Source organism: Anarhichas minor, unplaced genomic scaffold, assembly GCF_050575085.1.
Source record: "Anarhichas minor isolate MPS153535 unplaced genomic scaffold, ASM5057508v1 ptg000049l, whole genome shotgun sequence".
Classification (NCBI taxonomy): Eukaryota; Metazoa; Chordata; class Actinopteri; order Perciformes; family Anarhichadidae; genus Anarhichas; species Anarhichas minor.
In genome coordinates, this window is record NW_027466495.1 from 3,168,821 (window position 1) to 3,183,826 (window position 15,006).

The 15,006-nt window shown below is 40.7% G+C and overlaps 1 protein-coding gene across 1 annotated transcript in view; it reads right to left on the reverse strand.

Moving 5' to 3' along the window:
- col25a1 (collagen type XXV alpha 1 chain) overlaps window positions 1-15,006 on the reverse strand; it is a 138,610-nt gene that overhangs the window by 11,696 nt on the left and 111,908 nt on the right. The window contains exons 10-17 of the mRNA XM_076112467.1: window positions 14,248-14,274; window positions 12,751-12,795; window positions 10,867-10,911; window positions 10,369-10,395; window positions 8,196-8,240; window positions 2,652-2,684; window positions 2,306-2,341; window positions 427-471 (exon numbers count right to left, since the gene is read on the reverse strand). Of these exons, the coding sequence (XP_075968582.1) occupies window positions 427-471; window positions 2,306-2,341; window positions 2,652-2,684; window positions 8,196-8,240; window positions 10,369-10,395; window positions 10,867-10,911; window positions 12,751-12,795; window positions 14,248-14,274 (303 nt within the window). The remainder of the gene's footprint in view (window positions 1-426; window positions 472-2,305; window positions 2,342-2,651; window positions 2,685-8,195; window positions 8,241-10,368; window positions 10,396-10,866; window positions 10,912-12,750; window positions 12,796-14,247; window positions 14,275-15,006) is intronic.

A 15,006-nucleotide genomic window follows, 5' to 3' on the forward strand; every position in this document is an offset into this window, starting at 1 on the left:
GCCCCCGAGTCTCTTGATGCCACTTGCAGGAAGTAGAATTGAGTTGTTGCCAGCGATGCATTGTTCAAATAATTAATTCATAGACCTCTACTGAACCTGAATGAGACCGTTTTCCTCTGGCATGTTCAAATGAAAAGAATCGACTATTTGGCCTTGTCGGTATGCCTGAGCCATTTACTTTTCAGTGCACTGAATGTACAGCTATTACTGTGCGTCTGCCACTTAGGCAGATGGAAGCTTGCACTCTAGGTACAAATCACCACACAGCAGGAAAAGCAAGATTATGAGACCTTAATGTATCGCGCATGAGGCACGACGATGGGGTCGGCGGAGTTTTGCTCTGAGCTCTGCCACAGATGGGCTGAAGAGGATGGACAGGGACAACACCGGGGGAATGACTGGGGATAAAAACAGCGAAGCATTTACCTTTATCCCTGGGAGTCCAGGCAGCCCTGGAAGTCCTGGCTCTCCCTACACAGGAAGAGTGTGACATGTTACAGCCAAGCCAAGCTAAGCTGAGTCAAGCCTCATTTGTGGGCTCTTCGGGGTTCTATTAGCCCTACACTTTATCTATTTGTGTTTTCTCTGGCTATCAAGCTGCTGTGATTCTGAAAAGCGGCCTGCTGTCCGCAAGTGTATGCGGCCTTTCGTTTGCTTGCGGTAAGCATTAGCAGAAGGTACTGCACATGCACTTGCAAACCAAATCATGCAGCCATGGCTTGACAGCGGGATTAGTGCTTGTTATAACACTCAACCTTTCACAAAGTGCAATTGAGTTTTATTTTCATGATTTTATTGGTTTGGGCAGGTGTGAAAAGTTATGGTTCCTGGAAGGAAAAACTGTCAGATACTTTGGATAAAATTAGCAAAAAGCTGTTTGAGAGAGATGCCGTGGCTTCGAGGTCGTTAGAGTTTGGCGGCGCTGGAAGTCAAGAGTTGGTTACCGAGGTCGGGTCATTGTCAAGTTGAGAACTCCAAACTCCCATTACATGCAAGTTTGACTAATGCACATTTGATTCAACTGTGGAAAAATCAGAGGTCAAGTCTCTTGTGAGGCGTCTGCAAGACTTTCAAAACAAAACGTCTGACTCTGGATAGTTTAACGCTCTATTAAGACCATTGTATTTATGGCATATGAAAATAAATGATTAGCGCAGCACGAGACCGATCAACTGTAACGTCCCTCATCGGGATCAGAAAGAGGGCTGTACATTTCCATTGTGGCTAATGAAAGCAACGGAAAACTAATGAATAAAAGTCTCTTTTTGTGGACTTGCTACTTCACCAACACTTGAATGCCATCCAATGGTAATATTAAATGGGGAACCACAACTCAATCCTCTGATGGCCATTTTGATGAGAAGTATAATTTGTAAGTGTGTCAGCACAAGCAGAACGGCTGTAAAATGAGAGATAAGATAAAGCAGTTTAAAAATTAGTACCGGCCACAAATGTTGCAGTTGCACCACAGCAGCAAAAAAAAAAAAAAAAAAGACATTTGCTGAAAGCCCCTCAGTCTGTCTGGAACCAGTTTGTCCAAACAGAGAAAAGAGAAGGGGAATTAATGGGGCGCAGCACTTGGGATTAAAAAGTGTAGTTAGATGGGGCACTGGTGCAATCTTGAAGCAGTCTGGTCAAAGGACAAGTAATGGCTTTTATTTCGTCGGAAAATAGCTCCTCTTCTGCTGCATGCTTGTTTTATTAGTTTTTCATCAGCAACTGTTTCCTGAACAATATTCTTGGAAAGTGTGAAACACCAGAATAAAGAATAAAAGCTGGCCGACAGACGCTGATTAAAAAACTTCTATTGATGCAAAGCAAAGTGGTGGGATTACCTGGTGGTTTTAGACGATCATTTTAACAACACGAAATGGAGCAAAAACATCAGCAAAGACTTAGTATATCCAGAGGTTATAGTACGATACCTGGGCTCTTATGCTGGCTCAAAACAAGTATCAAGCCAAAGTAAATGTAAGATGATTCGGAGCGCTGTGATGTACTAAAGTTCATGTTGTACCCATGTGCAATCATCCATTTGACACTTTAAACAGCGAGGTTCAACTGAGCTCTTATCCAAACTAAATCTTGCACAACAGACACCTTTCACATTAAAGCTTGTTTAGCCGCGTGTATTCACTTTTTTCACATTTTCTCATCGTCATTTATAAATAGAGACCTATTATCATTAAACAGTATGTATTCAACAAAATATGGTTAGTCGATATGACAGAAAATGCACTGCCATCACTGCTACAATCTACTTCAATTTACTACTATCTAAAGTGTAGCAAAGTGCAATTATTACCTTTAGTCCACTTCGTCCAGACTCTCCAGGTTCACCCTGAAATACATGCAAAGGGTTTTCTTTTCAGCATTTTGACCAAGTATCAGATCAGAAATGTCGACCACATTACTCTACATATGTTAGCAAGCTAACGTCAGTTTTAGTATGTGAACTGTTAGAGGATATTTACATAAACTTCCAGGTATAACTAATAACTTTTGCCGATGTAAGAAATAGTTAGCTTGTGTAGTGCAACCTTCTATTTCGGTGAGACTTTAAAATTACCCTCAGCAACATACAAACAGCTGGTTCAACCCACACCTAATTGGAGGACATGGAAAAACGTTTAGCTTAGCTTAGCCCTCACCTTGATGCCCGCTGCAGAGGAGCCTGCATCTCCCTATAAGAGAAAGATAACAAATAAAAATAAAGAAAATTAGAAAAGGTACAACATGGAAAAGTGACAGAGGTAATTACAAGATTGGATGAGTCTTTCTGCACAGGAACAAACATTATTGTGCAATTACAGTTACAAAAAAATATAAAAGAAGCCTATTTTTACTGAACATAATTTGACAACTGCGTTGCCGTCCTGAGTTGTCTGGGTGAAATTGAGTGAAATCCAATTAGAGAGCGGATTGTCTGCTATTCAAAGCAGTGTTCAGATTGAATGTACCTTTCACAGGAGTTCGAGACAGCCTTTTTAAAACTATTGTTGCGAATCATTTCATTGTTTTTACACCGTCAAGAGTGCAGCTGCATACTGGTGATGACATGAAAACAAAAAGCTGTACAAACAACCATTTTCATTGCATCTCTTCAGGTAGGCTACTGAACGAGAAGTAGACAGAGCTACCTATACCACATTTTCCCAGCAAAGGCATCCAAACATGCAGAGATTCCCTTCTATGCACTGCATTACGACTGCAGTGTACAGTAAAAACACATAAAACAAGGGGCCAATAAGCGTAATTATGGGCGGTTGGTGGGAAAAGGGAGCGGTGGTGTGGACTCTGTGGTTTCACTACACGTACGCCTTGCGCACAGAAGTTGCTGAAGGAATGCCTCTCGCCCCTCAGCTTTTTATGGGAGTCATTACGATGCATATAGCACACAAGGCATGTTTAATTGCAGCATTTTTTTTTGCAGACAATAAACTGTATACTGTTTATAGCTGGGCTTTGTTGCATACTGGAGTGTGCCTCTATTTATATTTTAAAAGTGATCATTCCAGTTTTTAGAAGGGCATTTTCATATAGATATTTTATGGAGGGTACAAAGGATCCAAGAGGATGAACTTTTGCCAGTTGGCTGTGCATACAGGCTCCTCATATTACATTATCAAAGATGAAGGAAGGCTTTCACATGATGAAGTTAAATGTTTTGGTCAAAAACTACATGGATGTCATGTTGCGGTTGACCTAAAAAATTATAATAAAACAGGAAACTGTATACAGAGAGGGCCCATTATTCAGATTTTTTTGAGTAAGTGTTTCAACAAAACAAACATCAAAGTCAGAGCTGGTGTACACCTGTTGCTTTTTGGCAGGGATAGATATCTAAGAATGCCTCACATCTGGACTTAATTGTTGCATCTTATACAGAAACGAACCTACATAATCAAGCTATGTGTAAGCATGATTCATTTTGTCCCCCATTGTTAATCTCAGCAAGATGAGACCATAAGGAGCTAATTTACAACGCATTTGAGACACTTTTAATTAAAAAGCCGCCATAAGATATGTGAACACAAGTGTTGGAGGATGCCACACACGCAATTAACACTTCACTCCCCTGCTGCTAAACTGTTTGAGCCAATTTTTTGACAAGACAGACAGACACAAGTGACACATAGCCCAAGGACCAAGTGGGAGTTTTAACGAGTTTAATCTTTTCCAAATGATCTACTGTGAGATGGAAAAAGTGGTGGAATTGGGAGGTGAGCGGAGGTGTGGCACACAGTGCTGAAATGTCCCAATTGGGTCAATTACCATGGTGAGGCTACAAGCCTGTGATTCAACCGCAGAGCCGAGCAGGACCGAGAGCTGTCACCACAGCTCCCCTTCATTATAGGGACCCAGAGCTGTTGCAGCATATTGACATTTAAAGATAATAGCATGGAGATCTCATAATGTGTACTTGGTTAATCAGGCCATTTTCCAGCTGTTTGCCTGTGAGAGAGCCAATGAGATGGAGAGAATTAATCGGCGAGCAATGAAGCCAGAGCAGAGTTGTGACAAATGTAACCCATAAACATGACTCCTACTCAAATTATGGTCATTAGTAAAGATGACCAAATTTAGCGGCCTCAGCTGAATAACGCTCCCAGGGCGGAGAGGCCCCGCCAACAGTTGAAACACGGCCAGTTCATAAGAGCTTGGACCGGATCTTAGGATTCAAAAATTATACCAACCCCTGTGCCACACCGGCCAGAACCAAGTGCTCAGCCTGGAAGTTCCCAAAACCAATTCAAGGGTTTACTTGGGTTTATTTTTCTTTCTTTTAAACCTTTGAAGAATGTGCCCATCTCTGAAGTTTAACTTTCTCAACAAGAGGAGTCACAGTTAATTTCACACCTAGTTAAACACTTAGGCAGAATGCAGCAGAGGTAAATGGTTTAGAACTAGAGCTTTTAACTGCTGTGATAATTTGTTATAAATGAGGCCAGTAATGGACATGCAGAGGATGTTGAAAATATTTCTCATCATAGTTGATGATGGCTTATTAAAGTACCGCAGCAGGTACATATAGATAATGTATTCTTCAAAGAGTGGTGGAAAGTTACATTGCATTTACTCAAATACTGAACTTAAGTAAGATACCTGCAACTTGCTTCTTTTACATTTACATGATTATCTTAATATAATGCATTTGTATCTGTGAAATACCTTGTTGTTGAGCACCTATTACACCTGACCTATAGGTTTTCTGTGTGGCAGTTTGATTAAACACAACTTTATTACAGAATATGCACCATGTGGGCACACCAATATAATGTGTGGAACTAGATTTTGACACAGGGCCTCTCTACAAGATACAGGCTTAAATATTAGGTTATAATGCAGGACTTTAGATGACATTGTATTTTGGTTTTGCAAATTCTGAAAGCATCTCTAAAGTTTACTAATTAACACGTTATGTCTTTGTTTAACCCATACAAAAGCTGAAGTGTGAAAAACGACAGTTGTTGCTGTTTTCCGGGGGTTTGTTTGTGCCAGATTATTTCTTGGCGAGGGATTGGAAGTTACCGTCGTGGCCAAGAAATAGTGATTTATTACCTCAGTAAACATTGTAAACATTAGTTATGGTCTCAATAGCTAGTTTTAAGTCTTTTTTCAATACAGCATGATGTTCATTTTGTACGTTATGGTCCCATTTAGAGTAAAATAGACAATAAGATTTAGGGCGTCGCTACCTTGTGATTGACAGGTCAATACCACAACATTGTTGGGTCTGGGAGTTGTCTATGTTTTCATCTTACAACTTTAACCCTTTCATAGTGAGTTTTCAGTTCGTGAAATTGTTAAAAAGGCCATATTTAGCATTATATTTAGGTCCACCCTACCGTGTCACTTCCCCTTGAAAAAAAAGAAGATGGCCACAGCCAAAAACCAAGATGGCGTAGGCCAAAATGCCGACCACAAACCAATGGGTGACGTCACGGTGACTATGTCCACTTCTTATCGTCTATGGTTTGATCCAGTAGAAGATTTAGATAATATGTACTTTTACCTAATAAATATATTTTACTTCGAGTAGAGTACTTCTACACTGTGGTATTACTTAAGTAAAGGATCTGAGGTACTTCCTCTACCACAGACTACAAATGCACTCAACATCCAATAATGAACAGTGTCATACTGTAGGTGTATTCTGATCTAAAGCAGAAAACATCAGTTTTGTCATTCAGAGAGATTTAGAGAGTAACAGATTGTATGTTCTGGGTTGTGAGGGAAAGAGATTTAAACTTGTGTCTAAGAATAAACGTGCGTATCACTGAGCATATATGTCCTGTCAGTTATTCTCTTTCCCAGTCTACAGATCCCCCGCCGTCAAAACAATCTCCCTTTGTATCATGCAAAGCCCGGTCCGACTGCTTGCACTGCCATTCCTCTCCCCGCTCTGCACTCCCTAAGGTCTCTCTGCTCACCATACCGAAACTCTCACTGCCTCACCTCTCACCCCGCGTAACCACATTTTCCCCGCAGTGCGTGCTGTGTATTGTTAACCTTGGCATCATCAGCGGGGAAGACTAAGGATGCTCTCCCCTCCCCTCCTCTCCTCTGTCCCCTCTTCTCTCTGGTTTGCTCCTCCGCCAGTGAAACAATAATATCGGGTGGAGCGATTGATCCGACACTACTCTGATGACAGAAGGCTCAGTTTGTTTCCTCTAGCGTCCTGTGTATACATAAGCATGCAGGAGACGTTTTCTCTTTACTTGCACTGTAACATCAATCAATCCTTGGTGTATCCGACATGTGTTAAACTCATCCGTATACTGAGTCACATCTTGATTGAAAAACAATTATTCCGACCATATGTTGTGCACTATGCTCACTTTTACATCCTGATATTGACGAGCTGAGAAGATGAGGTAATCCAAACTAATGATAAAAAAAAACTCTTTGTTTCCAAGTCTTTACACTACCTTCTGTCTCTTTTTATTGCTGAATACAGTACTGTATGCTCTTGAAGAACGAATGGCAGGTGACTGGCTACAGAAGTCTGAATTCCCTTGGTGCTCAATTCCACTTTTTCTTTTTCACCCCTGCAGCGAAAATCCATCTTTTTTTTTGCTTTTACTGCGTTGAGGTAGACCAGATCAAAGCGGCCAAGAGCTGCAAAGTTTTATCGCCCTCCACTTTCCTTTCTGTTCACTCATTTTCCACAGACGATATCCTGCATCTGTTTCCCTCAAATGGTGTCTTTTTTGGCAGCCGTGTTCAGCAGTCTTTTAAAAAACTGAGTACCCATAAAGGGAGAAGTTATCAAAGTTGTTCTCCGTTGAACAGCAATAAATTGGCAGTGACATTTTGAGTACACTGCTTCTAGTCCTATGCTGGTCTTTCAGTTGTATTTTGTTGTTGTACCTAACTCAGCATCTCTAGCGAAAAAAGCAGCATCTCCTGTGAATAAAAGAATCACAATCTTTTGTGTCAGCTGTCTTTTCTTAGCAACCGTGTTATCATTTTTGGGCAACTTTTGGGAGGACTCTATATCCTTTCCCAGCAGTGTGAGCAGGTTTTTGCGTGGGCTGAATCCACATTTTCAAAGAATTCTCTATTCCAATCCAAATAATTATTTGGTTTTCTGAAATGCTTGAAAACAAATGTGATGGGCAAAGAGGCCCAAATCTTGTGAGGTCGCCCAAAACAAATTAAACTGTGACCTATTTTCATAAATGCTGCTACAACAAAATAATAACAACAAAGGCAGCGTGAAAGGTCCTAGATTGGATGCATAATCTGACTCAGGACATGATGTCAATGCACGGAAACAAAACAAACATGAAGGTATTACTTTAGCTCTGAGCAATGAGTCCAGCAGAGCTCCACTCTGCCTTTTGTTGGAACTGGATCCCAACTTGACAGAAGCTGTCTTGATGATAAATGATCCCAAAGTAATGCAGGAGCCATCCGACCAGAAAATGCAGCGTCAGCGAAGCATAGCAATTAAGTCCATATTAAGCAAAGAGGACAGATCAAGTGCCAGGATGGTTGCTGTTGTGCAGCCTTGACTTCAGGTGATGGGACCTGACCTCAGCTGCTGCTGCTCTCCACAGGTCTCCTCTCAGATGGGTAACATTAACTTGTTTTTTATGTTTTACAGCCACAACCAGACTCTGCTGTTTCTCTGTGCAGGTTCCAACACATAAACACAGAGAAGGGAAGTTAAAGTGGAATGTACATACCTTCTCCCCTATATCACCTTTCGGTCCATCTTCTCCCATATCGCCCTGCGATGAAATCACACAGAGGTAATCAAACTCAGTCCATTGATCGCAAGAATGTGTCAATGCCGAAATAAATAATAGCTGAGAACGGAAAATCTATAGAAAAAGATATTAAACATGACCACCAGATTGTTTAAACATGCATAACACACGGGAGGACTTCTGTGATTGACTGCCGTGTAAAACAGCGTTATGGAGAAAAAAGCCAAGTACATTGTACATCTTGAATTTGGTCACTAACTGAGTCATCGCACATGGTTCATATATGATTGTAGGTGACGTAATATACACTTTGTGGAGCATTGTGGAGGTCCTAAACTCCTGGCATTAACTGTGAAGAACTTCACTTCTAAACCCACAACTTTTCAATCTTAGCTGTATGAAATAGATTGAATGTCAGGCCTGTTTTTAGCCATGCTAGCGGCATGGCACTATGGATGGCAATGTCGGCTAAAATATCTCAACAATGGATGGTTTCCAGACAACTGGTCTGAAGGAGCTAATTCTACTGTGCTTACACGCTGAACTAAGATGGTGAACAGTATTATACCCGCTTCTTAGCATGCTGATGTTAGCTCAGAGCTCTTGCTGGTACATGAGTTATCATTGCACGGCTTTAAATCCAGTTTATTTCATATCAAAAACATTGTAGTTCATTATGTTCTAAATTTGAAGGTGAGCAAATCCATGGATTTAAAATAAAGGGTTGTGTCCTTGTGGAGGATATTATACTCATGTCAGAAGTTCAAGAAAATGAGCCTCCTGAAATAAGCTCTGTGCTTCTCAAACAATCCGTTTTTATCTGTTAGAGGCTGGCACTGCTTTGTTGAATTTGCCTTCTGGCTCTTTAGTTGGCACCCAAAGCCAAAAACAATAGTTTATGTTAACATATTTGGCTCATAGTACTTTGGAGTGAATTTCAGTGCTGTCTTTGGCAGTCTTCTGACTGTCCTTCACTTTTCCTAAATCCACATGGTTTTAAATTATAGCCTAATCGATCGCGAATCATACAATTCCAAGAATTTGAAATCAAAAGGTTGTGTCTTTGTGGAAAACATGAAAAAATATTGAAAATGAGCTTACTGTAAGAGGCAATAAACCTGACATCAGGCGTTCATCAGTTTAGATGCATTGTTATTTTTCCATCCATCTATTGGTTAAAGGTTAAAATGACAACTAACAGGGAGTCGGAATTTGAAAAAAACATGCCTGGCTGGCTCTTTACTTCACTAACAAAGCCAAAAACTGCATTTTATGTTAATAAGTCTCAAAAACTTGTCGTATTTTAAGTCTGTAATTCCCAGCCTGAGAGAAGGGACTCAACGTGATTACAAAGATTGGAAATACAGTTTTTTTCTTTCTAATATTAGCTTTTCCACAACGAAATAATGGACAGTTTTCCCTTTTCCTGCTTGTAAAAACTCTTCAAATGAATCGATCTTGAACGGGAACATCGACCTTTGGTCGGATTGCTCACAACTCGTAGACATGTGACAACACCGAGGAATGACGACATGGCTTCATATTTACCCGATTGACCTGAACTCACGCCAAAGCCATCTCCTAGATGCAGTTTCTCTAAGTGTACATTGAGCCATTGTTTGCACCCAATCTCCACAGAACACCAGTAATGCTGTGATCAGTGGTTGCCTCATCATTACAGTGAATCCAATGTGTTAACGGTGGGGAATAAGTCTCTGGCTTGAAGAAAAACTCAGAACAACTGAGAACGAGAGCCTGAAGGCCAGTTTTGTGGTCGATGAACAGTGAGTCATCACCTCCCTCCCCGTCCTGTCTCACTATTAACGCGGTCCGTGTTAACAACCCCCCCCACCCGCTGCTGTCCAACAACAGCGAATAATGGCACTATTAGAATTAGGGAATGGAGAGAATAGGCCTATTGTGTGGGTTCAGTTTTTTGGTCTTCTCCGAGGGCTGGAGTAATTTTGTGACTCACTGAATCTTTGACTCACTGGTGACCAAATCTCAGATGGGTGTTACCTTTGAAAAAAACGAGGTGGAGTTGTGGGAATTAAAGGCAGAGCTGCCGTCATGACGGCTGTTCTTACATTTGTTATGATATGATACTGATGCTACCAATAATGGTTGGTGATCTGAATTAGCACTTTACCTTTTCACCGTGCTCTCCCATTTCACCCTGTTGGGAAAGAAAGCAGTATTAAACACAGTATTAAACACAGAGAAGCTCGGGGGGGAGTTATGTTTAGTTGGGGAATTACTGTAGACATTCAGGGTCAGATAGTATCTGGGGTTAGATTAAGGAAATTCTCCTGTGTTATGGCTGCTTTTTCCCCAGACAGACCCCCCCCCACCACAATTTCAATTAATCTAAACCCATTTTCTGTGAACTTGATCTAACATGATCTAACAAAGATGAAATGTCTTGAATGAATATGAATGTTTTCTAAATAATAACTAAAAATGTAATTTAAAAAATCTAATTGTGATGAAAAAAATGGCATAAAAAAGAAAAGAAAAAAAGGATGTTTCTTTGATGGCAAAGGATGAAAGATTACATATTTTTTACTTCAAAAACCAAAAAAAGTTTTTAAGAAAAATGATCGTCGTGAGTTTACAAGAATAAGAGCACACACAATGTGCACCAGACCTTGGCTCCGGGGACACCGTCCAATCCTGGGATGCCAACATCCCCCTATGGACAGCATAACATACACACAGTGGCTGTATTCAGTGTGCTGTCTCAGCAGTGTGAACTCTGATTTAAGGTCAGGAGATACAAAAAACTTCACATTTTGTTCGTTATATAGAGATTACTTCTAACCTTAACAGAGCTTAAACTTGTGTCGTCACTGGACAGGTGTTATGCATTTGCAGGATAGTTGATAACAGAGCAGCAGATAGGATAGATAGTGTATTTTTACTTCATTGTATTGTGCTGTACAGCTACAGCTGAGTAAATTCCATAAAATTCTCCAAAAAAGTACCAAAGTATAAACTAAAGAAGCCGCAAACTAAATCTGAATGTAGGGAAGATAAACAGGCTGATTAAAAGCTTCATTATCTCTGGTCTGGTTCTGAACATGCTGATTCATGCCAGTTTGCTGCGGATGTCACTGAGAAACTCAGTCCATCTGTTGCCAAAAACAATTAACCTAGTGACCTTTGTAAACCTACCACATCATTAGCCTTTTACATAGCAGCTATTTATCAAACCAGAGACAACTTTAACAGGATGACTCTGATTATTGTAACCAGAATGGAAAATCTGTCATTTAAATCAAAATACATGTCAATGGGCTGCTCAATACTTGGTTGTATTGTCGGGAAAACTGGGTTATTGAATGCACTTTAATTTCATTTTGGTAACAAACTGCGCTTATTTTTCTTTCTCAGTGCCTTATTGTTTTCATTTTTCCCCACAATGCTTTGTTTTCACGAAGCATCATGTATGATCTGTGTATAGGGAGTATCCCCTCAGCTACACACTAGTGGTGAAACTTATCATAAATACTGGAATCATGTATCATCTATCAGCCCACATATGGAAGTCATTGACGTAATGATGAGGATATATTGCCATAATGATGATGGAGTCTGATTAAAACCTCCTAACCTGGGGCTGATAAGGTTTGCATTAGTAATCATCCCCTTTTGGTAGATATCTATGTCAGATCAATACGATGTCTGCCAGTCAACCTGCCACTGCTGGCGGAGCAGCCGTTTTTGCTTTGGACTTCAACTTTCTGCATGAGTGACGGCTACATACCATAACAGATTCTCTTTTATAACTGCATTGCACAGCATTGGCGTTCTATTTCATGCTGGCAAACCAGACTCCCTACACAAGTATGGAATTATGCCTTCAGCTTTTGCTGTCTCCATAGTCAGTATTGGCTTCCACTCTGGTTTCTATTACAGCCATGCGTGCCTCTCCGCTCATATCATATAAATGCATGCTTGAGATTAGGAAGATGGCGCCTCTTAAATCATCTCCCCATTCACTCTCGTTTTTGTTCTGGAATAAACATGCTTGTTTCTGCATGCCTGTTGTAAAACACCTGCAATGTGTCTTCTTTATTCGGTTTGAGAATGAAATGCAGAAATGAGCCGAGAGTGTGAGCAGATTCAGAGGCAGCCGTACTTTGTGGTTAAGACTCGAGGATGCAGCCCAAGGGGGGATTTCTCCCAAATAGGATAGCGGTTTGAAATTGTCAGAATGCATGGCAGAACGTCTTTAATGTGAAAAGTGCAACACATGGCCAAAAGGGCTAATGAAAAACTCTAAGTATGTTAAAGTCAATCTTTTGAACATAAAATACTTCCAGGTGTGGATAAAAGTTTACTTTGTTTTGAAGCGTTTTCCCATGTTCAGGCAAAACTTTGTTGGGCTGTTCAATTTCCCATAAAAATATCCATCTGAACAAGACAACTGAAGGAGATTAACAAAACTAGTCTAAACTACTAGTAAAGCAATGTGTACCACAATCATCAACTGTATTATTTGCATATCTCTTTATATGAATGACCTCACCTTCAGTCCATCAACACCTGGGTTGCCCGGAGGCCCGAGGAAACCCTGAGAAATAACACACAAAGGCGTTAAGGTGTTTCATTGCATTCAACAATCACACTGTATTTTGCGTGCAAATAAAGTGGACATTGCAAAGTTATGGTTATCAAACATTAAAATATATTAACGACAATGTACTTTTGCTGCTCAAACAATAGTCACGAACTGAACTATGCCACGATACCATCAAACGTCGACACGAACACACAGACGTTGGATTAAAAGCAGACCTGTCTATTGTTCCCATACCCACTTCAGTGTGTGCTGATCTTACAAAAACCTTGCCAGAATAAATATTGCACGTCATATTTTTTAAATCCGCTATGTTATGGATGTCACAGGGAGACGGCAAGAGTGGCTCTGCTGTGAGAGAGGAGAAAGTCAGTGAACTTTTTATACATACTGTAGCTCTTGTGTCTGCATGTGCTCCTTTAACTTACTTAAAGCAGATGATTGAGACTCTGAGGTTGTACCAAGCATGTTTTAATGAACTCCTACTCTCTTGCATAGCGGTTTGCTTATGTTGGCTATTTGTGCTTCTTCGTAATAAAAATGAATTACTGTTACCGTGGTCACATTTATACATGTGTCAGAGATGATTGAAACAATGGTGCATAGACTTGAAGTAATGAAGTAATGTCTTTTTTTATCATTTGTTATACTTTATAATCAAACTATAACATGGGATGAAGGAGAATGGATCACATTACAGAGTGAAAGCAGATAATACTTTCATATTATATGTATAAATATATGATTCACACTCTGTATCATGTTGTGACACCAAATCAATCAGCAAGGTGATGAAACTTGAATAACTGCTAAACACAGCACTACACCAGCAGCAGATCTGACTGAGTAGCCTCTGGGCCTGGCTTATGAGTCATTAACACGGTGGTGTGTCATCATTGACCCCTCCACACACCCCCTCCTACGCCGACGGGAGGCCTTGCCGGCAGATGACAGCGCAGACAGGAAGTGTCTGATTGGGTTACACTGAACAAACACTGGCAGCTACCTGATGGCTGGATATGGCTTACATCTGTTCTCCACATCAGCGCCGCCAGGGAGGCCGGGGCCTGTATCGCAGCACTTAGCTCCAGGTTCTCTGTTCTCTGTCTCCCTCCTAGTGTTGTTCAAGCCTTAACTCTCCTCTTGTCCATTTACTTGCCCCAACTGTGGCCCTGCCTCACTAATCTCCAAGTAAACGTATTCAACATTCAGCACGTGTTTTTACAGCCATTTGTGCAACTTGTGCACAGTTACGATCAAATCCAAAACATTATTCTACTGCTGAAGAAATCCTCCCTTGGTTTACGTTAGAATTTCAACCTTTTCAGTGTGAAATGTATTTTTTTATGTCATTCAGTGAATAACTTAGTCAGATAATCTGATTTTATTTAAATTAAAATTAAAATTAAAATGTCAGTGGAACAAGAAATGATTCTCTGGACTTACCTTCTCCCCTTGTGGCCCTTCAGGTCCCTATAAATGAGAAGCGAGACAAAGAGAGAGAGAGAGAGAGAGAGTTGAGGAGAAACAGGACAAAAAAAAGTCCATGTCAGATGAAATAATATGATTTCCACAGCCAACACGGTCACAGCAGAGAGACTGGCAAGGCTTTCTGGTCGGATTCCATACAGTGAGCACACACCCTTCGGGCAGAACCGAATCACAATCGATCCCTTGTTTTACTCTGAAAATCACCCCGTGCCTTCTTTTCATTGAGCTTCACCCGAAACATGAATCTCTAATGAGACCATGAAGAACAAAATCTTTTACGGTTTTATCTTTCATGTCGAGCTCTTTCTTTATTCATTTTAGCAACTGTAAAAACTTGTTTGGCTTTTCCACATTCTAAGCCTACAGTCCAACACACAGAGAGGTTCATTACCGAAAGAGGCCAATAGTTGGAAAGCCTTACAAAGCTAATAAGCTAAACAGGGCAAAGAAAAAGGCGCCACATCCCTAACTGAGATATAACTCGGTGATAGATGTGTCTGGGAGGACAGTTTCTATTTTCAACCTGCTGTTTACCCCAGTAAAACCGGAGGCCATGTTGGACCGCCACCCTCCTCCACTAGAACCTGTCTGCAGGACTGCTTTATGACCTAAATGAGAAACCAAGCTGAAAGTTAGGTTCTTCCATTTTGGCTTCAGAAGTCCCAGAACTATTGCAGTACCCACAGCAGTTCATCAACACCTTTACGCCTGGCT